Source organism: Pararge aegeria, chromosome 14 (genome assembly GCF_905163445.1).
Source record: "Pararge aegeria chromosome 14, ilParAegt1.1, whole genome shotgun sequence".
Taxonomy (NCBI): domain Eukaryota; kingdom Metazoa; phylum Arthropoda; class Insecta; order Lepidoptera; family Nymphalidae; genus Pararge; species Pararge aegeria.
The window spans coordinates 3,909,062-3,936,331 of NC_053193.1; the positions used below are offsets into that span (position 1 = coordinate 3,909,062).

At 37.1% G+C, this 27,270-nt stretch overlaps 2 protein-coding genes across 2 annotated transcripts in view; both read right to left on the reverse strand.

The window, feature by feature from the left end:
* Window positions 1-292: 292 nt before the first annotated feature.
* LOC120629329 (alkyldihydroxyacetonephosphate synthase) lies at window positions 293-21,430 on the reverse strand. The gene is made up of 11 exons (XM_039898242.1): window positions 21,213-21,430; window positions 12,117-12,203; window positions 10,110-10,401; window positions 8,735-8,920; window positions 7,789-7,962; window positions 7,451-7,567; window positions 6,892-7,038; window positions 5,498-5,764; window positions 3,021-3,181; window positions 1,902-2,023; window positions 293-498 (listed from the first exon to the last, which is right to left on the reverse strand). Exons 1-11 carry the CDS (start codon window positions 21,398-21,400, stop codon window positions 311-313), a joined length of 1,929 nt encoding a protein of 642 aa, XP_039754176.1. The 5' UTR covers window positions 21,401-21,430; the 3' UTR covers window positions 293-310.
* Window positions 21,431-22,445: 1,015 nt separating this feature from the next.
* The window catches only part of LOC120629527, an 80,683-nt gene continuing 75,858 nt past the window's right edge, over window positions 22,446-27,270 (reverse strand). Inside the window, exon 2 of the mRNA XM_039898478.1 lies at window positions 22,446-25,784. Within this exon, the coding sequence (XP_039754412.1) occupies window positions 25,208-25,784 (577 nt within the window). The 3' untranslated portion in view covers window positions 22,446-25,207. The remainder of the gene's footprint in view (window positions 25,785-27,270) is intronic.

The following is a 27,270-nucleotide window of genomic DNA, read 5'->3' on the forward strand; positions in this document are numbered from 1 at the left end:
ATTAGCAACGAATTAAAATCAACTATAGTTCATCATGTTCAAAATGACAACCCATTGAAACCACCTTAAGTTTATCATGTTGAAACTAGCAACCTATTCAAACCAACTATTGTCCATCCGGTTGAAACTGGCCACCTATTCAAACCACCTAAGGTTCATCACGTTCAAACTGGCAACCTAGTAACCAACGAAAGTAGTTCATCATATTGAAAGGGGCAACCTATTCGAGTCAACTCATATGTACCTTTATCGGTGAAACATATCAAATTAATTCAAATTACAAAATTTATCTACTATACAAGTTAGGTACTTATAATTTGCTCTTCACAGAATTGTCTGGCGTGTATTGGTCGAAGGCCATATTGCCCAACGCGAAGATGTTGTCCGGGTCGAGTGCCTTTTTAGCAGCTAGCAGTAAATTCCTCCCAGGTTCGCTCACTGTATCCGCGTACCATTTCTTCCGCAGTTTACCCACTCCGTGGTGATGGGATATCGAGCCTGTAAAGTAAGATATAAAATAACTAAATAAAATAATAACTATACCATGAAAATAAACACATCGCCATCTAGACCCAAAGTATGGAGGGTAGAGGTAAGGAGAGTCATCTTATATGGGAGAAAAGTTGAAAAAGTGTCCAGTGTATGCGCTAAATAACAGTTCAAAAATCCTCCACAATGGCGCTGGTGGATGCACAGGGTATGGTATGAATGTAGCAATCGTAGATGAATTGAAGTATGCCGAGTTAAAAAATTTAATGTCATTATCGACTAAAGTAGTTAATTATTGAGAATTTCAACAACTTACGTTGTACAAAATATTGTGGTAAATATAACCTTACTTCCTTGTATCTCCGTACTTCCTTGTTTATTTTTCAAGCCTACTCTAACAATATTTATATTTGGCGCTTCTTTTAAGAGTTACCCTGATGCAAATGTGGCGCCATCCTAATTTAATACATTTTGACGACACTTTTTCACATACACAGATGACTCTCCTTACCTCTACCCTCCATAACCCAAAGTAAACGTAGCTAGTATTATGGGTACTAAGGTGACGGATGAATATATAAATAAATCTAATATATTTCCGCGACCAAAAACATACATTTTAGAATTAATTAAAAAAAAAAAACAAATACTTAAATTATCTTATATCTTCAAACGATCAATTCTTGTATATATATAATTGGAATCTCGGAATCGGCTCCAACTATTTTCATGAAATTTACTATACAGGGGGGTTTCGGGGGCGATAAATCGATCTAGCTAGGATTCATTTTTAGAAAATGTCATATTATTTGTGTTTTCCGGTAATAACCGATTTGGTGCAACGAATTGCACGGGCCAGCTAGTACATATAATATACAGATAAACACCCAAACACTGAAAAACATTCGTGTTCATCACACATAGTCCTGTTGTGGGAATTGAACCCTCGGCAACCGGCCGCCATAAAAGATATCATTATCATCAAATCATTACTGGTCCGGTACAGAGAAGGGTTCAGTCTGTAGTCCACCATGCTGGCCAATTGCGGATTGGTGGACTACAAACGTCCTTGAAATCATTATGAAGAACTCTCAGACATGCGAGTTTCCTCACGATGTTTTTCTTCGCCCTTAAAGCAAGTATTGGACAGAAGCAGGCGTTACTTTGCGGAAATCCATGATATTTTATGAAAATTACGCTTAATTTGCTATACATTGCGAAAAGCAGGAGAATCTGTATGGTGTAATTTATAATTTCTTCAATCGTTATATTGTTAAGTGGACAAAATGATTCTCAAACTTCCAAGCACGTTTGCGAATAAAACTTTACTATTAACAGGTAAATACATAGATACATAGATGTGTAGATAGAGAGATAGATAACCAAGGAATATAAGAGAAAATCTAATGTACCTCCACAAGCGATTATTTCGTCTCTTGCAGCCTCTTCAATCTCTTCGTAGACCCGCACCGGGTCGCTGATCCCGACAGTTTTGAACCCAAAGTAGAAGTATATGCAGCATCCAGCGTCGTATCTAAAATTCATTTGGTATCAATACAATGTTCTGACCCATCCCCGAATGCCTTCAAGTCAAGACTAAAGCAGCGCTATCTGGCTACTCTGTATAATTAGTTTATTACTATATCTTTCATTCTCAATTTTATATATTATTGTATGTATAATGTAGAAGGATGCATAAGTATACTTCATAAGGAATCACCCTGTAAATATATAGAGGCTATGTAATATAGAGGCATATATATTTTAACATACAAAATAATTCAAAACATTCTAAGTGTTTACTTTTGACAACCCTATTGATGATAAAAGACCAACACAGGCATAGTACCTACGCTAAGCGTACCTAATAAAGTAACAGGAATCACATGATTTTGATATTGCATGTGATGTTAGGGCTGTATCTGATTTCTTTCAGTAAAAACTATGGCAGTGGTTTACTCAAAAACGTTAGGTTTTCGGTTTCACAGAAGTCTCAGAGACTGTATATAATGTAGTCTAAAGCCTGTAAAGTATTATTTCGGTTTTCATTTACACGTTTTATATAATATATATATTTACACATCATTGTTTACATTTTGTATTTATACTTTATCTGTGCATGTTTATGGATTATATATCTGTATTATCGTATAAATAAAATAAATAAAATAAATAAACAAAGTCTGCACTAGACAATCCAGGGTCAGCTTTCCGTACAGATTTTTACTTTGGGGAATAATGAGTTGGGCGTTTGACATACTGCGCGTTATTATTGGTAGTTTAATCTGTTTTTGGAGATTTTTATTGAAAATGTTCTCCATTAATAAGGTAAATTTCTCAGGCACGCATGTTTCCTCACAATGTTTTCCTTTACCGTTGAAGCAAGTGATATTTTAATTACTTAAAACGCACATGACTTAGAACAGTTAGAGCTGGGATTCGATATCGGCCTTCCGAAAGCGAAATCGAGCTCCTACCCAATGCGCTATCACCGCTTCATAAATGGCGAGTATTTATTGGTTAGCACTCACGTTTGTGTTAGTCGGCAGGAGATGAGGTAGTGCGTGATCCGTCGCTTGGCGCACGCGTCCCGGACGCACGCCTTGGTGTTGCGGCACAGCGTAAGCGCTCGTTCCCACGACACCGACGTCTCGAAAGACTCCGCCACGATGTCGCACTCCAACGCCAAGTCCTGGCAGAGCAAGGAATTGAGTGCAAAAGGCCATTAAAAACCTTGCCCAGAACCAAGAGGTCAAAAAATTTTGTTCCCCTCTCAAAAAGATGGTCGCAGGATCTCAAGCAGCACAGCTAGTACGCTAGCTAAAAGAGGAGATAAAAATTGTATACATAGGGAATATTCCCCTGACAAGGGATACAAAATATGTGTCCACCTGCCAAAGCACGCAAGGGGAAATTGCATAAGTTTACCCTCGTGAACACGTACATTGGAGAGTTGATAAAACTGTGGGAGAAAAAAACATTATGTCCTTTCCCCGCGGTGAAAACGCAGCTTAGAAATCCAGCTAGCATGGGCAGTCCCCAGCCTGTGCAGATGTGAAACAAAGAAAAGGTTTGAGGAAAATAAATTTCACTGTCTGACTAGATGAATATAATTTATCTCATTTTGACAACCAAATTTAAATTCAAATTCACAATTTCTTTATTGATGTAGGCCTATCAAAGGCACTTATGAAGCGTTCATATATGTTTACATAATTGTAAGAAGATGGTGATAACATCGTGCGCCAATTGAAACCTAAAGCTACGAGGGTTCAAAATGCGTCCTGGTCTAAGAGCCCACAACAAATTTAACTAGGTAATTTTTTTTTGTTTCACCATCTCAGAGTAAATTGATATTAAGCTATGAAGCTAGAACAATTCACACCCAAGCTTTTTTATCGTTCAAGTAATCCTTAATATTATAGTAGGATTTTTCTGTAAGCTTACGTTTTATATAAACTTTGAACTTATTGAGAAACATCTCAAAGATTTCATTTGGTAACTTGTTTGAATTTGCAATTTTGTGTAGCCTAGTAAACTGCACAACAACTTTATTTTTGCGTCCAATATTAATATTGTTTCAGTCCATTTTCTTTATAAATATTGTTATGTTTTTATGGACATAAATTAAATTTTCAAATATGTACTGAAAATGCATCGTCATTATTTTAACTTCTTTAAATTAATCCATTAATGACTCTCTTGGGCCCATTTTATATATCGTACGAACAGTCCTTTTCTGGAGGACGAAAATAGAATCTATTATTAAACGCGTGACAGAGCTCGTCCGGGGAAGTACTATTGCCATGATTATTGTTGCCGCTAAGCAGCATTGTTGCAATGCTGTGTTCCGGATTGGGGACGCGGGTGCCTGTGTTATTACAGGTACATTAGTCTTCACATCTAAGCCTCGGGTTAATGGACACAGGGCAACAGTTTGTAGGATGTGTTCCTCGCATGCCCTGCGAAGTATTCCTGTGTTGATAGGCGATGATTTTCCACTTAAGGTGGGCTATCTGCTTGGTCTATTAATTATTAACTATAAAAAAATTGGTTGTCTGTAAAGTCGGCTTACTGACGATAGTTGAACGTGACAACGTCGTAAGAAAATACTGATGGGATGGTCGCATTTTTCAAAAGAAAATTTTAATTTCATTTGTTTGATAGATATTATCGTTGCTATAAACAATTGACACCACATTCACTTTTCACTGCACTTCATCCTTGCCGAAAACATGTAAATGTATTATTGTATAGAAGCTGTCCACGCGGACGCATCGCTCACTCAAGTAGGACGTAGAAGTAGGTAGTACCTCTTTGTCACTCGTTCCGCGCTCTCGCTTGAACTTCAAGCCTTGAATGGAACGCCGCAGAGCGCGGTAACGCCTCATACGTCATGTTTTTTCGTGCGTGCAGCCGGCTCCATCGAATTATAAGACGTTGTCACGTCAAAAAACCTTACAATTAAACGTGGCATAACGTCAGAACAGTCGTATAGTGTTTTTGCACTCTCTGTTATATAAAGGCGTTTTGAAAAGTGTGAAGCCCAAAAGCGTCTAGAAATATCTGCCTTTGGTCTATTAATCATCATTCAATTTGATTCAACGAGATAAATCTACCTAAAACTTTGAATTATTTTCAAAAATATATTGTTATCCCCATAGAGCGCACTGGAATCGCTTCTGAGGGATTAAAAAAAATGATTACTAATGTACCTACGGTGCATAGGCTACACCGATATCGGTGGAATTTAAGAATTAAACCGGCTTGCATCATGGTATCGGACATAGAAAAATTTAGCAGTCTGAAATAAAAGTTGCCGAAGTCGCAGGCAACAGCTAGTCCAGATTCATATTAGATATAAATGCGAAAATCTGTTGTCATAGAGTTAGTTAAAAGGACGGAGAGTAACATACGCTACTTTATATCCCAGTAAAATACAAAGTTCCCACGCTATTTGTAAAAGAAGGACGCGGCCAAAAATTGTATGTAATAAAGAATCGCTTACCCGGACATAAGCTATGACGAAGGTAAGTGTGTATCCAATTTCTCCATTCTTCGCCCCGCCAGGAACACCTCCATATACCGCGGCGATATTATTCATCTTCTTCTCACTATCGGCCACAGCTTCCGCGGTCCCTTCCATTAGTAGCGTGACAACGCACAGCTTGAGTGGGTCGAAACCCTTGATCTTTGTGATGTAGAAACGCTTTAAGCCATCCAGTAATATACCACCCCAGGATTGCTCCATTTTAAGTGCGTGGCCGAATCGGAACTGTAGGTAAAAGGCGAAAATTTAGTATTTATTTTATTTATATAACGTCGTAATTTCTTGAGTACAACTTAGACATAGGAGATATCATAATCAGACACAAAACTGCATTGTTGAAATTATCTCTCATTATTGAGCTCACAGCTAACAGCTCTAATTTTTAAGGATTTGTCTTTTTTGGTATTTATCATAATAAGACTATAAAAGTCCACTGCTGGACTTAAGAGTTCTCCCAACGGTTGGTTTGCCCATAGTTGACGCCTTGGTGATCGCAGTAGATGGTAGTAGTAGCACAGAGGACGCTGCTGCCCGTTTCCCCTTTATATTCCCTTCTATAGTCGCCTCGTACGGCACACAAGAGGTGCCAATTGTATTCTAATCTGTCGTAATTTGGTAAAATGTATTCAATCAATTGCAGTTTTAATTAACACAGAGGTAGCATCCAAAAAGTCTCCATGATTCATCGTCATCATCATCATATCTATTAACAGAGCTCCATCGATAGATTTTCGTAATGATATTTGTGAAACACAAAAAGAGAGCTAACATCTTTTCGTTACTCAAGGGAATCCAAGGCGTCAGTCAACTTAGGATTGTCTACAAGTCGAAATGCTTTTTGTATCAGGTCAAATGGAAGAAATTGGTATTGTGGTTCCCCAAAGGTTCCATAATGGTGCGATCAGTGTTTTATAGACTCGGGATTTGCAAAGCCAAGGCCTAGAACAATGCCCAGAGAGCATTGGCAATGCTCATGCCCCATGGGTGAGTCTTCTCAATCTAATCTCGAGTATATCTCATGATCATCATCAACCTATCACCGGCCCACTACAGGGCGTGGGTCTCTTCTCAGAATGAGAAGGGGTTAGGCCGTCCACCACGCTGGCCAAGTGCGGATTGGTAGACTTGAAGTCTACCAATACGCCTTTAAGTACGTTATCAAGAACACTCAGACTCAGTACGCAGGTTTCGTCACGGTGTTTTCCGTCACCTTAAAATAACTGATATTCTCATTGCTTTAAATTAAGAACGCTCATAAATCCGAAACGTAGGAGGTGGGTGTACCGGGGACTGAACTCAAACCTGCCAAAAAGGTTTTGGGGGTCTGAGTTCAGTTTGTTAGATTGTAATACTTGTTCATTGTCCATAAGTCGTATACTAGAGGGCTGCAACCGCTGTCTGGCCACTTCCCTTTCGAAATAAAAACCGGAGTCCCAGTCCGGAAACACCAGAGACCCGTAGCGGACTACCGGCGGTAATGGACGGATTTTCAAGGTCACCTGAAATTATTACAGAATTATACATCTATCAGTCAAATGTCAAAAAAGTCATAATGAGTTGTATCATGACCATCGATCGATCATCCCTCTGGAAGTTCATCCTAGTCCTAGTCTTTGGTTAAGAAAGTTCTAGACTTACCTTTGAATGGGCTTACGCATAAATGGGCTGTCCTTTGCGAATGAAATTTTAATTTCGCCTGAATAGGTCAATCTGATCTAACAGATTTCTTTTGGTAAGATGATAAGCGTCACTTCTAATCTGTGAGGCAGATCCTGACATTTGTCTACCAGACCATTTAGCGAATCTTTAGGTTATTCTAGAAATTTCTTACCCAAAGATTATTATTGGTGTTTTAATGAAGTCAGAGTTTCTACAGTAGTGCAATAACTAAAAAATAAATATAATCATTACCTCAGTGACAACACCTAAACAGCCTTCTGATCCTAAAACAATGTGCTCCCATTCAGGTCCACAGGACATTCGGGGAACACGACAGCTCTTCTCTATTACTCCTCGAGGAGTGACCACCTGAAAGATAAGTTGTGTTTAAAGTTTTCTGCGAGGTGGTGCGCTTTACACGGCGAACTTTTTTGATGATGTATGTAAACTATTAAGAAGTATCACTACTCTAGTCACCACACAATATTTTTTTAGCTTTTTCAACCCCCAAAGCGACCTACCGCTGTCTAAAGGCCTTACGCTGCAATAATGTATTCAAGTATCCAAGTTACCTTAGGCAGTAACCTTACCTTAGTCTGTACTACAAGGTCCTCAATATTCCCATAGGTGTTCTTCTTCATACCACTTGCCCTGGTCGCGACCCAGCCGCCTAGAGTTGAGAATTCATAAGAGTCTGGTTCATGGCCCACTGTGAACCCTCGCGAGCGCATTACCCTCTCCAGGTCTTGCCCGACTATACCTGCCTGGAAATAATAAAAATTTAGTGACGACTCCATCAATAATATTGAATAGTCAATCTTCTTATATGTCCTTACTAAAAATGCATTTTAAATTAAAAACCATCGTAAATAGGCACTCAATTCGTGAGCGGAAACTTACTTTCACGAAGTCTTAATAATTGACGACTGACAGCAGCTGCACATCGTATCAACCAGCTCCGAGCAACTAGTATAAAAATGATCGTAGTTATTTACGCACCTGTCTCAGACTTAAGCGGTACTCCTAAGCAATTCCTAAATGACTACTGACAACACTCGCTATCACCTATCAAGACTGACATACCCTCTACGGGGTACTCTTCACTTTCAGCCGTCTCTCCCGACGTGGGGTCAAACCACGGCTGACTAATGACCGCCTGACAAACACCTTCCGACCCCCCGGGCCCCGTCACGCCAATCGTCGTCTAAGCCGAGAGCACATAAGGCGTTTTAATGCCTTCGTAACAGCGCAAGCCCGACCCGTTACGCTGTTAAAATTAAAAGAGGCACAAAGCTACACACAATATAGGTATGTATGCAAATACATATGTTTATTTATATGCACAACCTGCCTCTCTTCATATGCTGTGTTTTACGCCATTGGTTGCCTGGAAGAGATGTATGTAGCAATAAGGCCGCCAAATTGTAAACTTTTCGTTAAATTTTTATTTACAATGTTTCCATATGTTTATGTGGTGTACAATGAAAGTGTTTTAATTCATTCATTCATTTACAATCAGAAAATAAAATCACCTACCTGAACTCTTGCCAAGAGTTGCTCTTTGTCCAACCAAAGTATTGAGTTCATATCACTGGTGTCCAAAACAACAATCGGTCTACTCTCATTGGCTGGACACGTGACAGCTCCAGATACAGAAGTACCGCCGCCGTAGGGGATTATCACGAATTGGTGTCCAGATGCGCTTTTTACTATTTCTTCAACCTAGAAAAAGATCATCATCACCATCAACTGCACCATATTAATTTTCCTCATGGGAACATATCTCTTCGTCCAGGCTCCAGTTATAATGACTAGTTAGTGCTAATAACGAGGATCGATAGCAGCATCAAAATGATGTATTTTATATGATATTGTATGGATAGAAATGAGCAAGTATATTCATGGAATGTACTTATCATTTTATTTTGTTGTTGTACGCCAAAAATCCACAGAAGGTTTCAGGTCTGTTGTTGAGATATTTTGCGTAGGCAGCAATAACAGATTGTATCTGTTACATTGCTCTTACCTAGTTACTTAAGGGATGATGGGGCTGGCATATCCGTGTTAGATAAAAGTCCCAAATAAATAAAATTAAAAAACAACAAAAACAAAAAAAACAATTGTAGGCAGTCACTGAGAATTCTTTGACATAAGACTTAATGACTAACAATTTTTGTTTCGGCCCAGAAATCGGATCAAATAGTCAAATAGCTCGCTAGGCCTGTTCTTACCAGCTTACTGTTAGATCAATAAGGTAATAAACAAAGGTCACTTAATATATTACCTTATTCTTAAATTTAAACACAAATGATTTAAAAATAAATCTGGTATCGTTTGGAGTCCGCCGTATTGAATTTAGAATGATGTCACTTCATCCATGCATTGTCATCCAAACAAAATGTATACAGGTATGCAGTATTTTAAGTTCAATCGATTCTTCTTTAAAATTAAGTTGCAATATGTGAGCCACACGTACAGACTTAGATGGCCAGCTAAAAAAGAGCTTGTAAAAAAGGAGATCATTTCCTCATATAGAGCCACAGAGTTAGTTTTCCGGTCTCGAGATTTCCAGCAGTTATAAAAAAAACTGGCTCAATAAATTTATTCTAGCGGACCCCCGCGACTTCGTCCGCGTATGGGTCAATCGAGAAGCTAGAATATATCTGATTTGTAAAGAGTTATTTTCTTTATCTCCAACAATATGTATCAGATCCGTATTAAAATAAGACCATATTTTCACGTGATGCCCGGACAGACAGACAGACAGACAAAAATTAAATAAAAATCTGTTTTGGCCTCAGTATTGATTAAAAAGCATCCCCCGGTCAAAATTTTCAAAATATATTAAATGTACAACAATCTTCCAGTTACAGTTTTATTATAAGTAAGTATAGATTTGGAAAGTACCAACCTGCTCATGGTTTTCGGGCCAAACAATAGCGTCTGGTATCCTAGGAAAACTGTTCCCTCTTAAAAGATAGACGTCATGTAAGGTCTGACCATGCGCTCTGATCAGCCTATCCATACCATCTGTACTTAGCAAGGTGATCTTCTCTAATTCTTGTTTGACGCTATCTGGTAATCTGCTTTTTGGAAACGCTGTCGGTAATGACGGGACTTTGTGCGGTTTCGAGATGTCTACGTCGAAATGTTCTTTTATCCATTGCTTTGCGTACGGTAGATTCTTTCCGCCGAGTAAGTATCTGAAAATAACTTTATATTTTAATCTATTTGTTAGTATGCTGTATGGTGAAGGTAGGTATTTGAAACCCTGAATTATGAATGTGCTGATTTCCGATATGAAATGAAGCAGCATAGCACACTGCTGCCCGTTCTGGTTTAAATTTCCTTAGTCACCTCGTATGACATCCGCGGATGCCTTCACCATCCACTAGAGGGTTTTACTTAAATCAAAATCTTAAGAAGTTGAATAGCTGATAATGGCAGTTCTTATGGAAGAAGGAGTGTGATCATAGAAAAAAAAACGGGTTAGGAACGAAGGAGATCTATCTCAGTGTTTTGTAATTTTAGTACTTTAATACTACGCCTGAAGATAAACACAGGGCAATATTATATATTCGCCAGCTAATTCCAAGCGGGGCACGTGTTCTCAACGGATGTTGCAATTTGTTGCCGCCCACCAACGTTCAGATCCAGTCATAGCTCGTTGACACCACTTTCTTGGTTGTGAGACAAACATATGAATTGGACTTGAATACTTCACCAAGTTATAATTGCCTGGTACTTTTATTAAATCCTTACTAAAAACTTAAAAGCCATGGTTTGAATATCTGCCAGGCATTTTGCAACCGTTCGTTTTATTTTGGTGATGGTTATATGCTTTTAAAACATGATACAAAAGGAAATATAAGATTTACCATTAAATAAGTTTAAACAATATATTAAAACATATTTAACCAATCGTGGTTATTTTTGATGAATCCTTAACAAGGCTGTTTGGAAGCAGGCGACTCAGCTTCGCTCCGCGAACAGAAAAAATCTAAAGATTGTTAAACTATAAAATGATGTTGGAAAAGAGCAATCGACTGAGTTTCTTGCCGGCTCTCCTCCGAACCGGTGGTAGAGTCACTACAAACAGACTGACTTGACGTTTCAAAAGTGCTTATTAACTAGGTCTACTTGAAATAAATAAATTTTGAATATTTATGAATTTTTTGGTACGTAGGTTATTTAAGTTTATTTTTGTTCATAATTATAATTTAATGTTATACTCCATATAGTAAAATATACTCTTTCTCTCAAATAAAGTATTTTAGCCAATCGTGGAAAAGAAAGCATTGCGATTTTAACCTTGTCGCTGTCATTCCAAAACAATCGACTCCGTGACCCAAGTCTGCTATAACAATTTCAAGGTAAAGAATGACACAGTCCAATTACACCCAATATATTATTCAATAGTGAATTCCACTTACCCTATCGATTATCGATAACGTTGATAAAGCGTTTTTACTTTGATACCGATAACATTGTATGAAGTTTAGTGAGTCACAAGAAAGTTGAATTTCTTGAGTGAACTGCAATTGACCGAAATTCATCACTTTTAAACAGTATCTAATAATTGAGCAGATAGGTCGACAACCCAACTGGCAGCGGTCAGCGCTGAAGTTTAAAGTGGGACATCCCCAGTTCAATTTTGGGAGGGCCAATTAAGGAGTTTATAATTGTAGAATTTTCTCTGGTCTGGTTTGGCGGTAGACTACGGCCGTGGCTAGTTACCAACATACCGATAAAGACGTGGCCACTAAGCGATTTAGCCGTAGCGGTATATTATGGGTTTAATATGACTGTAATAACCATAACATCGAATACAGCAATGCAACTCGTACACCCCGTGACTAGCTCTGTTACAAAAATCTCTACTTACTACTAAAAACACTAAATATTCACTTTACTTTACCTTTTCCCAGTAAACGTGGTGGTGGTATCGTTGAAAACAAACATGGAGTCTTTGTAGCCCCAGCCGTACCATTTTAGCAGATCTTGCCTGTAACAATAATGTATTTGATTATACATAACTCGTACAACTGAAATCCATCGTGTATGCGGTGATAGCCCAGTGGTGGTTAGATGTTACACAAGCCGAGAAAGCAATTACAGACTACACTATGGCAGTAGCGATCGCATGCGATGCCTCGATTCCTAGATTAAAACAAACGGTTGCTAATAACATCCTCCCTGGTTGTCAGAGGAACTTGAAAACAAAAAAAAGGCTATGACTCCCAAAAACACCGAATTAGATGGGCTGCGCCTCGAAGGTGAGAATTCTAGTAGTAGTTCTCTAGTAAACCAGAGATCCCCCTCTCTTCAGTCGGTTGAAGTGATGATGATGATGATGAGAACCAGAGTTGTCCGTACGGAGCTCTTCAGCAAAGAAGGCACCCGGTGGCGACCATTTCACGGCTGACATCTGCGAACATGTCGTGCTGTTTGATAGGGGAATCTACTTGAGTTTAGTAAACACTTGTCTTCGACTGGCGTATTTTCCAGTCATATGGAAGCAGGCCACGGTTACAACACGTTATAATTAATCAACCAAACAAAGGGGATATAACTAATCGAAAATCTTATCATCCTATTGGCTTGCTGTCTATTCTTTGCAAGATAATGGAAAAGATGTTAGTATGTAGACTCAGATGGTATGTTTATAAAATAATCAGTTCCAAGCAATATGGTTTCAAAAAACATTACTCATATTACTGGACATAGAAGGCGCCTTTCTTTTTGCGTAAATATGAAATAAGGTCATAAAAGAGCATTGTCCGTACTTTTTTGGGGCATAAACTATTGCTTGGAACTGCTTATTTTATTAACATACCATCTGAGTCTACATACTAACATCTTTTCCTCTTGCCAAGGATCAATAGCAAGCCAGTCTGTTAGACTGGTCCAGAATTGCTATGGCTGCTTTGTTAGGTCCAGGCTGACCGTTGTTTTGCACAATTCTTATAAGGTGTGGTGCGTGTAGTAGTCCAATTGATCTCCGTGGTTGCCAATTTCCCCCTACCCAGGTTCGCTTGCTGGATCACCATGCTTTTCGTGAGTGCCCGTGCCCCAGGCACTTCGAGCATTGTGTTAATGGAGATCGGTCTCGCGGGGTTACTCTTTGTATACAGTTTTTTGCTGTTATCCGATTCCATAGCTATGGAGAAACCTCAACTGTTACGTGTGATTCCAGAGGATTTCGGGCACGCCTACAATATTTAACGCGAGCTATTTCATTTTCCATAATCAAGCCTTGAGTAATTCGTGGATTTTGTATTCTCAGTGACTATTATCTCATGGTCATCATTGTAAGAGAGGGCATTCTGTAGTTCTATCAGTGGGTCTTTATTCAGCTTCAACACATAAGTAAACTAATGAAAACTAATTACATTAAAACTATTTAAACACAATATTACAAACTAAATCCCTTATCAAAAGGTGCTTCAGCTGAAAAGACTGCTACCTCAGCATGCTGCTGCAGTATTTGACAACTGCAGCGCTGAGTTTCAGAACGGTAGGAAAGAATCGTTCCTTTCTTTTTGTACGTAACACCCTGCTTGATTGTGTCGATTTCGCACTCTTTAATGAAGATGTGGACATTGTTTTTTGTACTGGATTTTTTTTCAAATCCCGCCCGTTAGCGGACTTATGCTCGGGCGTCTCTGCAACTGGGCTAGCGAGTGATTATCGCCTTTGGCGAAAATTCTGTTAGTTTTATATTATAGACGTCAATGTTATTATTGCACTTCTAGATAATTGGGGGTAGAGTTTTAAAGAACTTTGTTTCTACATCGCTGAACTATTTTTTCGTGATTCATTTTGATATTTTATCCACAACAAAACGATGAATTTATTAATATGCAGTATTTTTAAAATAGTCGTACACAGTTTTTGACTTATAACACAGTCTCTAAGTAGTTAATTCACAAAAAGTATATTTATTTTGACGTAGCAAACTTGTAAGTTGTTTACACAGCGACGGTAGACCCGAAACTCCGTCATTGTATTGTTAACTACTTGAACCTACTGATAAAATTCAAAATAACAAGTATGGGAATGGCAAAAACTAAACAAAGACAAAATTAGGTTTAGTGAATAAATATCTACAATGATAAAATCAAAAAGTGTGCGTTTTAAGCAATTAAATATATCTTAATATATATAAATCTCCTGTCACGATGTTTGTCCGCGATGGACTCCTAAACTACTTAACCGATTTTGAATTAAATGGGCACACCGTGAGCAGTCTGGTCCAACTTAAGAGATAGGATAGCTTAGATCTTTAATTATAGTCGCAATTTTATTTTATTGCAAATTATTTGTCTATAATTAATTGACAGTCACATGTTATATATATACTACTACTATAATCATTTAAGGCTTAGCGATACTGAATACTTTAAAAACAAAATCAAACGCAGGCGAAGTCGCGGGCAACAGCTAGTTTATTATATATAGTATAAATAACACAAGTTCAGAAAAAGTCGCGGGTATATTATGGTAGGAAGACATAAACAAGATTATTCCTTAGTGAAGCTGTGAGCTCACGTGCTCGTACCATTACAAACAAGTCATTCTTTACAATTGTTTACAGTTAATTTACTGTTTAAACATTATTGTTTGTTGGTAAACATTGGGCAAGCGTAAAAGGTTTTATTACGTTTGGATTTTGCATTAAACAAACTTATCCGGAGCTACTGGTTGAAAAAAAAAAGAAAGTAATTTGTGGGCCAAAGAAACCAACCAATTTCTTCTTATACTGATAAATGGATAGACAGTATTAGGCTGTTAAACGTAATATTCAGACGCAAAGGCAGGCATAGATATTTGGAAATACTCACTCAGCGGGCGATGGAGAGAGCTAAGCTCGGAGTATCTCTACGTGATCAAATCAGAAATGAGGAGATCCGTAGAAGAACCAGAGTTACCGACATAGCTCAACGAGTTGCGAAACTGAAGTGGCAATGGGCGGGGCACATAGCTCGGAGAAATGATGGACGTTGGGGTTCCAAGGTGCTGGAATGGCAGCCATGCACCGGTAAGCGCAGCGTTCAGCGTCCCAGGTAGCCGCTGGACCCAAGCGGCACAAAACCGTGGAATTTGGAACTCCCTACACTCCCTGGAACTCCCTGCGAGTTTTGTCCAGCAGTGGACGTCCATCGGTTGATATGATGATGATTTGGAAATAACAGTTTCCCCGACCGATTTCGTCCAAGGTGGTCGATCTCCAGAGGGATTTTTCAACTTCGCGGGATATATTTTAGTGCACAAGTCCGTGCGCAAACATAGGTGCACTTTCTGTTCCCTAACTGGTATAGTCATACTACTTAATTTAGTATGACTATACAGTACCAAAAAAAAGAAAAATCACTTTTTTCTTTTTTTTTGTTTATCTGAATAATTTGGTATACAAACAAAGAGTATAAATAAATAGTCCGACACAGACACGACCGGAAGGAAGTCAGGCGTAGGGCCGACAGCTTTACAGCCAGCTGTTTAGGCCAGCTGCCCTCCGAGGCATGGAACCCCTATTCCTCCAAATTCCTGACTGCGAGCTTGTACTATGAGTTTACTAAAAGCCAATACTATAAAAAGACCAAACCCGGGGATCTAACCTAGGACATCGTGATCTGCTGTCGAACATGCTCACCACTTGACCAACGAGGCATTTTTACAAGACAGACATCAATTATGTATTATATATTTGCAAGTACCTATAGATAAGCTATCAGTCAGTACCCCATGCTATCTCGCTATCAGTGTAACCCATTTTCACACCCATGATTTCGGAGATTTTTTGTTGTGAACTCCTATTCGACATATCTTGATGGAAAGTTTAGATAATTTATGAAAATTTGCTCCATTGGCTTAGTAGTTAACGTGGTTATAGTTTCCGTGATCAGTGTTGGTGGTTTAATCAATCAATCCATTTTTATTTTGCTTGAATATGCTACATGCAACATATTTACATAGGTTCATTAATTTTTATAAGTGTCACATATCCTGGCAAGATTGGCGTGCAAAAAATTGTCGTTAAACATTTTAACAATTTTCAACATTAAATGACAAGTCACATTTGAATTAATTAAATAGAAAAAAAAATTTAAATACCCATTCAAGTGATGATGAAATTTAATTTAGAATATTTTTGGGTAGAGCAACTCTAGCTTCCCTTTTATAACTTAGTAATTCACGTTACAGTGTATGTACAAACTAGGTGTTTTATTTATTTATTTTTTATTTATTTTTTTATTTTATTTATATCAAGACTTATTTTTTTATATGAAGACGTAATCTGTTTGGCTGGATGTTAATCCAAAACATTAGGAATTTATATAATGAAAGTTAAGCTTTACTAAAGTATAATGGTCCGCGAAAAGTAGGAGAATTTATATGGTGTAATTTATAATTTCCTTAATCTTTATACTCCACACCAAACAGATCCTCGGAAAACGACCGAGGATGTGTTTGGTGTTTGTTTGTTTTTTTTTGTTTCTGCGCACACCGGACCGGACCGGATTTCGCACCGACACCAGAGCATCCTCAGGAGATTTGGACTTATTGTTTATTGCAAAATAGCTTCTGCCCGTGACTTCGTCTGCTGTTTGCACTTCAGAATTGGGTCTAAAGCTTCGCTCGAGATTAATTTTAAATCCTACCACAGTAACTGTTTGAGAGATCGGTTTAGAAAGTTCATGCCCTTTTTCATAGCATAGGTGACATGCATACAAAATTTTAAAGCCGTCTGCCCGCGGTGTAGCTCGTAAACAATTTCTCCCTCAGGAACCTTAAGAAATTTTTTCCTTAAGGAATTGGGTTCAAAGTTAGCCTATGCCTAGCTTAGCCTATTTTCAATGAAAAGGCTACAGGCATGCCAAATTTCATCCAAATCCGTTGAGCCGTTTTTGCGTGATTGAGTGATAGACATCCACACTTTCACTTTTATAATATTGAAGTAAAATCGAAAATAAGAAATTTATATCGGTGTCATAGGTTAAGCTTCTCATTTCCCTGTAAGATGTAACTTGTCTTGGAATAAGCTAGTATATTTAAGTAAGTGTTCACGAGTGTGCTTATTTTTCTACGTTTATTTGTGTAGTATTAATTTCATCCTTCAAACAACAGTTTTTTTTTTCAGTTTTATTTATCTCTTGGTTTATCTTCGAGGTTTTCATTTCGAATGATTCGTTGGGCTAAACTGGAAAGCAGAAACTAAAGAAAATAAATTACAATTGATCATAGATAAGACAGATACCTAAACCAAAGCAGCGTTTAATTTTATACGTATTTTATCCAAATAATATACGGAGATTGGATAAAACTGCAGAAGATAAACAATTTGTCCTTTCCCCTCGGAAAATTACTCCTGTCCGTGTAAACTGTGCATGGCACGTAGAGAACGCATGAATGAACGTAATGAATGGTATTTTGGGGAAGTGATTTCCAATAGTTTGTTTTGGGATAAAAAATATATCATAATGTATTCATCTCAAAATGCAAGTTATAACTATAGCACAGAATTGAGAACATTCAGAAACCGTCTACACCATTTATATTGGAAAATCAAAAACCAATAGACTTTAGTAGTGTTTCTGGAACAGGCGGTTAGCCATTTCCTTCCATTTAGCTGCTGACAGTATTAATTTTAGCTCTAATATTCTAAACGTTTACCATAAAATAGGAAGAGTTCATGAGCTAGCAACTTTCCGCGGTTGTGAAGGGAAACGTGCGCTGGGCGTTTACACTGTTTTAGAGACAATGCACAGCATGCAATAGTGGCTGAATGAGGGTTCTGTATTTTCCTTATTCTGTGAACTATAGCTGTTTGCCAAATTTCATCAAATAGGTGCTTTATATCAGCTGAGAAGGGTATAGGCCACCACGCTGGGTAAGTAAGAATTGCTAGTCCATACACGCCCTTTGAGAAAAATATGGAAAATGATATACGAATTTTAATTGTATAATTTTTATAAGTGTTTTTATTTACACTTGGTGGAAATATCAATTTTATCCAGAACCAAATGGGAAAAAAGTATTTTAAGTAATTTTTATAATATTTAATAAAGTTTATTAAGTAATTTTTATATGCACTTTAAAAATTTATAGAATTTCAGTTGCTTAAAACGTACATAACCCTGTAAGATTAAGGGTGAATGCGGGGTATAGCGTAGGGGGGTAGGGGACTTGTAAATATATTGTAATTTAAACGAGAAGATATATAAACGAGAGTGTTCTCGTTGAAATTCAATGACAAGCAAAATGGTGGAGTTGAATATTGTTTACAAACTTGCGAGATGTTTGCACTGCTATTCGCTGGGATTTATCTGCATTCAATGTATTTAAACTAGGCTTAACTATTTGTATTCTGTGGTGTCTCGGTATGGCGTAGACGGTTCCGCCGGGTTTTAGTGGGTATTCTGGTCTCGTGTAAGCGAGTCCCAAATACCCTTCCGGAAACAGGTTAGATTATTTCTTACCTGTCTCTGGGAGGGATGCGCCAATGCAGTAAATTTTTCAAAAATCATCTTCCTATGGTCGAACTGTTCCGGCAGCACGACCGGAATCCTGTGTGCTGAATATACTTACTAAAAACTGTCGGTGCAGTAAAATAGTTATTATCAACCTTGAAAACGGACGTGCGGTGATAGTCGTGGTTAGGAATTCGGATTCCCTCGTAGAGGCGCCGAGTTTTATCCCCTCCACTCGTCTTTTACTTGACGGAGTTAAGCGCGATTTTATTAATTAAATATCTTTAATGCTTTAATGATGAAGGAAAACATCGCGAGGAAACCTGCACGCCTGAGAATTCTCCATAATGTTCTCAAAGGTGTGTGAAATCTTGGATAGAAGCTGGCGTTACTTTGCCATGATATATTATGAACATTAAACTTAATTTGCTACGGATTAAATTCTCCTGCTTTTCGCGGACTACCGCGTAGGTGGTCCGCGAAAAGCAGGAGAATCTGTATGGTGTAATTTATTATTTCTTCAATCCTTATACTCCACACCAAACAGATCTTCGGGAATGTTCGCACATTCGAACGAACGTAAACGCACGTTTCGCTCCGGAAACCGGAGCATCTTCAGGAGATGTTGACTTTACAATGAACAATTGAAATCTCCCGATCCGCACTGGGCCAGCGTTCCATCCTCATCATCTGGATGCCTGGTATCCTTCTACTATTCGCAATATTTGACGGCCGATTGGCTCAGTGGGCAGCGAGTCCCGAGAGCGAGAACCCTGCTTTCTGAGTCCAAGGACGTACTTTCGATTCCCACAACTGGCTAATGTTTGTGTGATGAACATGAACGTTCTTCAGTGCCTGGTTTGTTTATATATATGTATTATAAGTATTTATATACATGCAATTATTCATAAAAAATATTCATCAGCCATCTTAGTTACCATAACACAAGCTACGCTTACTTTGGAGCTACGTGGCGATGTGTGTATTGTAGTATATTTATTTATAAAATACCCGATCATTTCTAACGCGCACTTGCATATTGTGAAACAATCTCCCATCTGATGTGTTCCCTCCAAACTACGTTACGTATCTAGGGTTATTCGAGGGGTGGATAAAAAAACTCCTTAAAAGTCGGCAACGCATCGCTGGCTCCTCTGGTGCTGCAGATGTTTAATGGGCATCTGTGATAATTTAACATCAGGTGACCCGTTAGGTCGCTTGCCCTGGAGAGGAGACTCGCGCACTGTAGTGGGCCGCTAATGATTCGATGATGAGGTCTCTCTAGTCGCTCCTTCATGATGATGATAGTGGAATTGGTCCAGGGCTAACTTGTAGTGGAATAAAAAAAAACCTTACTTCTTCTACACGGCTAGTATGGGCAGGAAATACTTCCCCACAGGGAAAGAGCAAAATGTATAACACCTCTCATATCTTAACAACGAACATGTAGTGCGTTTTCTTCTAGCTTGCTTTACAAATACAAGAACTGAAATCTTATTTTATTTAATTTTAATTATTCATAAGACATACCAGCAAATAATCGTAACTACACTCATAAAAAAATTAAATTGTGTGTTAAAATTACAAGTTCTGTCTAGTACCATAATTAATTATAGGTGTATAACTGAAATAAAATACAGCCCGTGTCTTCTCGATAACTTCAGCTGTACTTATTACTGATGGTGAAATAAAATGTTGAACTCGGAGTAGTATTGTCAGAGTACTTATATCCATCACAAACAAAGCATCAAACCAATATTAGCTCTTCATAATATTAAGTACCTATTTAACTATTTATATATACGTAACCGGAAAATGTGCTATTTGAATTATTCTAAGCTGAACAACTAACTATCCCGATGGCAAAGTAGTCAAAATGTTTGATATTAGAACACTAGGTCCGGCTTTCGAATTCCGAGTCGGACTTTTTTTTATTACTTTGCAAGTTAGCCTACGACTGCAATCACAGTCTACTAGTGGTACCTACATAATGGAGTCTAAGATATAATGGGCAACGTGTTAGGATTGTCCGAGTTAATAAGAAGATATAATAAGAAGTCAAGAAAAATACGTGTCGCTTTGCAGCACGTATTTTTCTTGACAGAAAAACTCAATAACAAATTTTTATCCCGACCCGAAATCGAACCCAGAAAATATTGCCTAACTGAACGTACAAACCACTAGACTAAAGTGGTTGAGCTAAGAGGAGAGAAAGAATATCATAAACTATATAAATACGAAACAATTATTCATCTTCATTATTAGTACATGTTTTGGCTTATGGCGAAAAATATAATATAGCGAAACAGACAAACATACAAAACACTATGATATTTTTAGATTATGCAAACCAGTTAATTATAGTTAATCTGTAAAGTAGAACAGGTCACTGCTCGTGACAACAATAATTTTAACTAACTCTACTAAAATTGTTTTTATAATATTATATGCACATTATAATGTTCTGCTTTATACCATAGAATAAATTCCGGCTTATTACATTTAATTTTTCTTTAATAAAATTATAGAATTAATTTACGCACCTTCGTCTGGGAATTGCACTTTTAACTTTGATAATAGTGTCATAATTTTTCACATCTACGGTTCTATTTTTATTTTTATCACTGAAACTATTAGTTTTACCACTGCATACAGCTTTGCTTTTATTGTTTGTATCCTCGTCTGTATTTTCTAACATGTTTTTAGCACTCGTCACCAAGCCAGATGACATTTTTAGTTGCAGACACCGAATATAGATTTATGTCGGCGAACATTTGCGGCGATTTTATAAATCGCGCAGTCTGCCGCGCATGCCTGAAATATGCATCGGTAAAGCAGTTCGCGGTATAAAGTGCCATCTGTCAATAATCTTCGGGACTAATCCGAACACTTTCAGGTACAGACACCCATAGTAAAAAAGTTTTGCTAGTCGCTACTAGATGGCGGGCTTGGGTAAATTTTTTTTCTTCATTCTATCCCGTAGGGAAAAGGCAAAGGTATATCACCGTACAGCCATGTCTTCAATGTTTATGGAATTGAGTAAATGGTTGAGTGCTAATCGTTGTTTTTTAAATGTTGTCAAGAACTCAAGCCTTTTGGTTATTTAGTTTATTTTGCTATAATATTAACTCATTTCCGTAGACATTACTGAGATTAGGTAAACTGCTCAACATTTTGGAAATCTATCTACTGTAAAATGAGGATGAAGACTATTCAATTCCCATATTTTGAAGAAACATTATAATTTAGAACGTAGCATGCATCATTTTAGGGTTTTTGGTATCCGCTAAGAAAGAGATGCTCTTAAGCACCTGAAGAGTTTATTAGTACGTTTGTATGTTTCTTTATACACGCTTTGTTGCCATGAACCACCTAACTATTTCAAAAACTGTTTATCAGCTTTGTAACATCTTTATAGGCCAAGGCAAGGCAAGTAAACCGTAGGGTACATCTAATTTTATAAACTAGCCGTACCCAGTGATTTCTTTCGCGTACTATATAGTCCTTATATACTCGTATATATTTTCATATAACTTTCACTTATATTCCACACATATCCCGACAAATACCGTCGTATCGCCATCCAACGACTCCTTTTAAATTCTACCGTTAGTGTCTGAGCTTAGCGCGTTTAAACAAAAAAGCAAACCTCATTTTTATTTCTACAAGATATAGGTTTTGTCTTAGTGATGATTTTTGAATGTAAATTTAAAAAAAGATACTCGTGTGTTTTGGAGGTACATTTATTTTATTATTAAAATGTTGTACAAGAAGGTACATTTACATGACAAATTACAAAATACAGAATACTACTAATAAAATTGAAGTAAGATTACATGACTCTTTCGATACGTTGTTTCAGTTGCCTTCTGCCAGACTTTGAGCTTGAAATTTAAAAATCGAATACAAGTCATTTATAAAAACTAACTTGACCAGTTAATTAAATGCAGTTCGGAGCCTCAATTTTCCAAAATAGAGACTTGCTACACGTAATAATTTCACTTACAATTGTCAGTACTATTTATTTTTAGTATTAGTAAGTTTACAATAGCGTTAAAAGGGTATAAGCGCTAGTACAAAATAAAATAATACATAGTAGATACTTAAGTTTTCTATTGTATTAAAATCAGAAAGAGATTTTTCTGTCTCCATTTTGGAAGCGCATGGAACATTATAATTTTATTTGTGGCATCATTTCCTTATCTCTACATAATAATTTAAATTCGTGACGCAGTCTTAATAAAATATCTAAGCACCTATCGATTACTTAACCTACTTAAGCATAGCATTTATTTACAGGAGTGATTTCTCCATAATGGCCCGAGAGGCCGTAGCAGTTTTAAAGGACGTGCTTGTTAAAATCTGCACGTTAGTAACATGGTTGTTCAGTCTAATATATTCTAGCTGAATTTATACATTGACAACAATTTTTCGGGTTCATGGTAAGTATCAAACTCATGGAAATCATGTATGTCTTAGATGCTGGTACAGTGGCAAGATAATAGAGTGAAATTCCTCGAAATTAGCACGAAGAATGAGTGAATAAATACTGTAGTAATAAAAATAGACTTTTATAAAGACCTTTCAAGATTTATGTCAATAAATGCTTTTAAGATAACTCTGCTATACAGGCTGTACCATGAATAAAAAGCAATACTGTGAAGATAAATAGTAATAGCATGTTCGTTCGCTTAGTACGTTCGGAACTAAGTTATTAAAAATCTATAAAACTGTTTTAACTCATATAGTTGTCTTATTGAACTTATAGGCAAAAAGTTCCTCGTAAAAAATTACATGTAAACATACATTAAATTTTTATCAAGCATCTTCCCAAAATTTCCCACGGCCTCTTGAATATAATAATGATTATAAAGGACAATTATTCACAATTAAGTATAGCTGGAAGTATTATATTTTGTCCTGTTATTAAGATTGTAATTATGAGCTTACATTGCTACTTAAAGTATTGAATAACTTTTAGAATGTAATTTATTACTTATTTTTGAAATAGAAGCATAGTATCATATTAACACTAGAAATCATAGTTAAAATAGGGGCTCGTTTAGGGCACAATTAAGCTGCCTTGCGGCGAATTCAACCTTTATATATTTCATAGAAAAAAGGACGCCCCAATTTGACATACGAGTATGTTAGGAGCTAAGTGCTGGCTGGCCGAATTTGAAAATTGAATTGTCAAATGGCTTTATCATATTAAATTTCTTATGTAAAATAATAGACTATAATGTTTAAAACCCCATTCAGTAAAGGGGGTTTCAGCAATTGTCTATGAAATACAAAAAAATGTTCGTCCATAAATGTTGAAAGTTAGAATTTGGAGGACTGTTTGCATCTAAATTATGAACTTCAGTGATAAACAATGAAATAAATTAATTTTGTGACTTTATAACAGCTATTGTATGTTTAATAACATTGTGGTCATTGCCACTAATGAGTATCGACATAGTAATAAAGGAATTACTGCTATTTACCTATTTTTTTTTCTCTCTATTCTCATAAATAATAATTAATTATTAGATTTACCCATGGAATGCGTTAGATAACAATAACCTTTGTCTTTTCTCATTCGCGTAATTTGTGCACCGTGAAGAGCACTTATTTGCCATTACTTTCCAGTTATTACTTGTATAGGCGTTGATAGTTCAGTGCCGCGTAACTAACGTTGTTATGCTAATAAGGCTTTCTGTCAACTAATGTTTCAAATTCACGTTCGCGTAAATCTGTCATTTTTGTGGATCCAAACGTTTAAATTTGACAACTGCGTAAATATTTGAAATCAAAAGTTTAATTTGATGACAATATAACATCAGCGCATCTTTGAAAACTTTACAAGTACTTTGAAAACACATTGAAAAATATCTTCGTCATCATTACGTTGTGTAATGTAAAGTTTATGGCCCAAGTTGAATGTAAAGTTTATGACCCTAGTTGAAGCGGTTATAGTCTGTGGCCGATGCTTCAGCGTTCTTATCCGGGGGACAGGGTTTGATCGTCGCGTCGGCACTCAAATTAAACTTTCAGAGTTATGCAAGTTAAACGCAATTAGATATCACTTGCTACAACGGTGAAGGAAACATTTTAAGGAAACGTGCATGCCCGAGAGTTCTTAACTTTGTTCGCAAAGGCGTGTTTAGTCTACCAAGAAGTGTCTTTAGTAAAGCCTTAGATGGTTTACCATCTCACTTTTTTTTAAACCGTAAATAACGCAATCATGGTCTAGCAAAGATGCGCATAAAAACTTACAATAATTTTTATCTAACGATTTCGATGTTTTGATTTATGATATGTACCTAGCTATAGGCATTGTTTATAGAAGAATAGAGTAGTATAAAATTGTTTTCAAAGTTGTAACTGCATTACGTTTAAATGTTTCAGATAGCTCTATTTACTTGAAATTGGGTATGGGGCAGGTAAATGAGATCTTATTCATTGTAAATGCAAGAGGGTGATTTTACCGGCAATTCTCATGCAATAATTTTAAAAAACATTCTTAAAAAAAAACATTATCACAACGATCGAATTACGGGAGTAACCTATGGTATTCGGCGGAGCTCTTATCCTTTTCGATTACGTAAAAGGATTTAGGTTTCCCGTTACCAGAGAAGTATTTCCTGAATGAGGACTTCTTTGATGGCACGTAGTACGCCAAAGCGTCGATCGCGTTCGGATGTTTCGGCCATGTGGGTGTACTCTCTACATTTACCACGTCGTCATCGAATCTCGCTTGAGGCCGGTTCTTCGCTAGCTTCTGTATCACTGGTAGGTTCCAGTGGTACACTCGGGCTGGTTTCCCGTTGCTCTTCATTTGGAGTGGAAGAGTTCTAGCTGCAGCTGGGGCTGGTTCTGGATGGCTGTAGTAGTTCATATTCGGGGGTAGTTTTATCACGTACATTCTTGAATCGCCGGTAGCGTGCCTTCTGCCCTGTTCGGCTAAGCGCTTTCGGTGATGAGCAGCGGGTATCCTAAGCTTCTTGAGACCGAGTGAGCTGAGAAGCTCGTGAGTGGTGGGGTCCTTCCTGTCTAAGGTTTGGTTGTCGTTGGGTGAGGATGCTGGTGCGGCGCATATTGCTGCTACAGCGAGCAGCAGTGTTGCCGATCTGGAAAGATAGAAAGGGTATCTAAGTAAAGAATTGAGCTGCATCGATTGAGGTAAAAGTTTTCAGTTTAATTTTTATTACAAGTACTAAGTAGTTGTAAGATATATATATATATATATATATATATATATATATGTAGTTAACACTCTCCAACAATCTCCAATCGATTAGGAATATGAGTTTGATACTACTGCCATCATGTAGAATCAATGTCTCAAAAGATCAATGTTATGCTAGTTACTTTTCAGTAAAGTTGCTGATTTAGAGATCCTACCTCATTTATTGGTCGTGCACAGATATTCTTAAAACTCAAAAGTATTTAATTAACAGTTAAAGATATTGTATAAGAAAGGATTTTTATCGCGTAGCCAAGGGTTTTCAGAGTTTAAAATACTACCTGTTGGGATGAAATGACTTGTTATGGGGAGGGCCAAGAAAAGGCATTTATATTTACCTTCGTTATTTATTTATATTTTAGTCTTTGTTTTATGGTATTAGTTTTTGTACTTGTAATACTCGTGGATTTTTTAAGTAGTCTTAGTTTTATTGATGTCTTTTAGTTCTATTTTAGCTTAATTGTATATATGTTTTTTTTTCTTAACATTGAATGTGGTCGTCAAATGGCTACGTATTTCTCTACGTGTCCAGTGGCGTGCATAGAGGGAATGCACAGGGTATGCAGATGATCTAAAATGAAAAATATCTTTAGTAAGAGCTATAAAAACTTAAAGGTAGAATTTTGATAACTCCTTCAATGCCTATTCTTAAGTTTTTATAACTCGCACTGGAGTTTTTTTTTCATTATATGTCATCTTCCAGCTTAGTGCATACCCTGTATGGACGCTACTGCTAGTGTCACCTGTCACAAGGTGCCTGCTGAAAATCATGCTCCCACTGCATGGCGAATGCAGCATAATGCCGAGCTGATTATTTTTTCTAGATTATTCCACACATAAAGTATTGGTTTCGTTTAAATTATTGTGTGGCGCAATGTATAAATAAAACCTTTTTCTTTCTTGTATATCTATATCAGTTCCTGATTCGTTCCATCTTCCGCGTATTCTCTAATGTTTACTACCCAGACTCAAACATGTTATCAATAAAACCAGAACGCAAACTCGTCTTGCATTTCCACCTCTTTGCCTAACTAAACGACATTTGAATGCAAAGTTTGCTACAAGCTATCTCGAATGCCTTGATTTAAATGCGTAATTGTTATGACTACAAATATGAGATAGTCGGAGAAATAACTCGTTTTTTGCAACAATCTGAGAAAAGTGAGACAGGCAATTAAGTTTTTACACTTAATTTACTCGACTTAAGTAATTATTCTATTTCTACCCACATAACCAAGGAATAGTTGGCGTTTAAAATTAGCATTGTACCTGTTTATGGAAGTTAATTATTTGCTTGTTCGTACTTAAGGTTGTAGTAAAAGTTTTATTTTAATATTCGTGTTCCCAACAGTTTTCAATGTGTGTTTGCG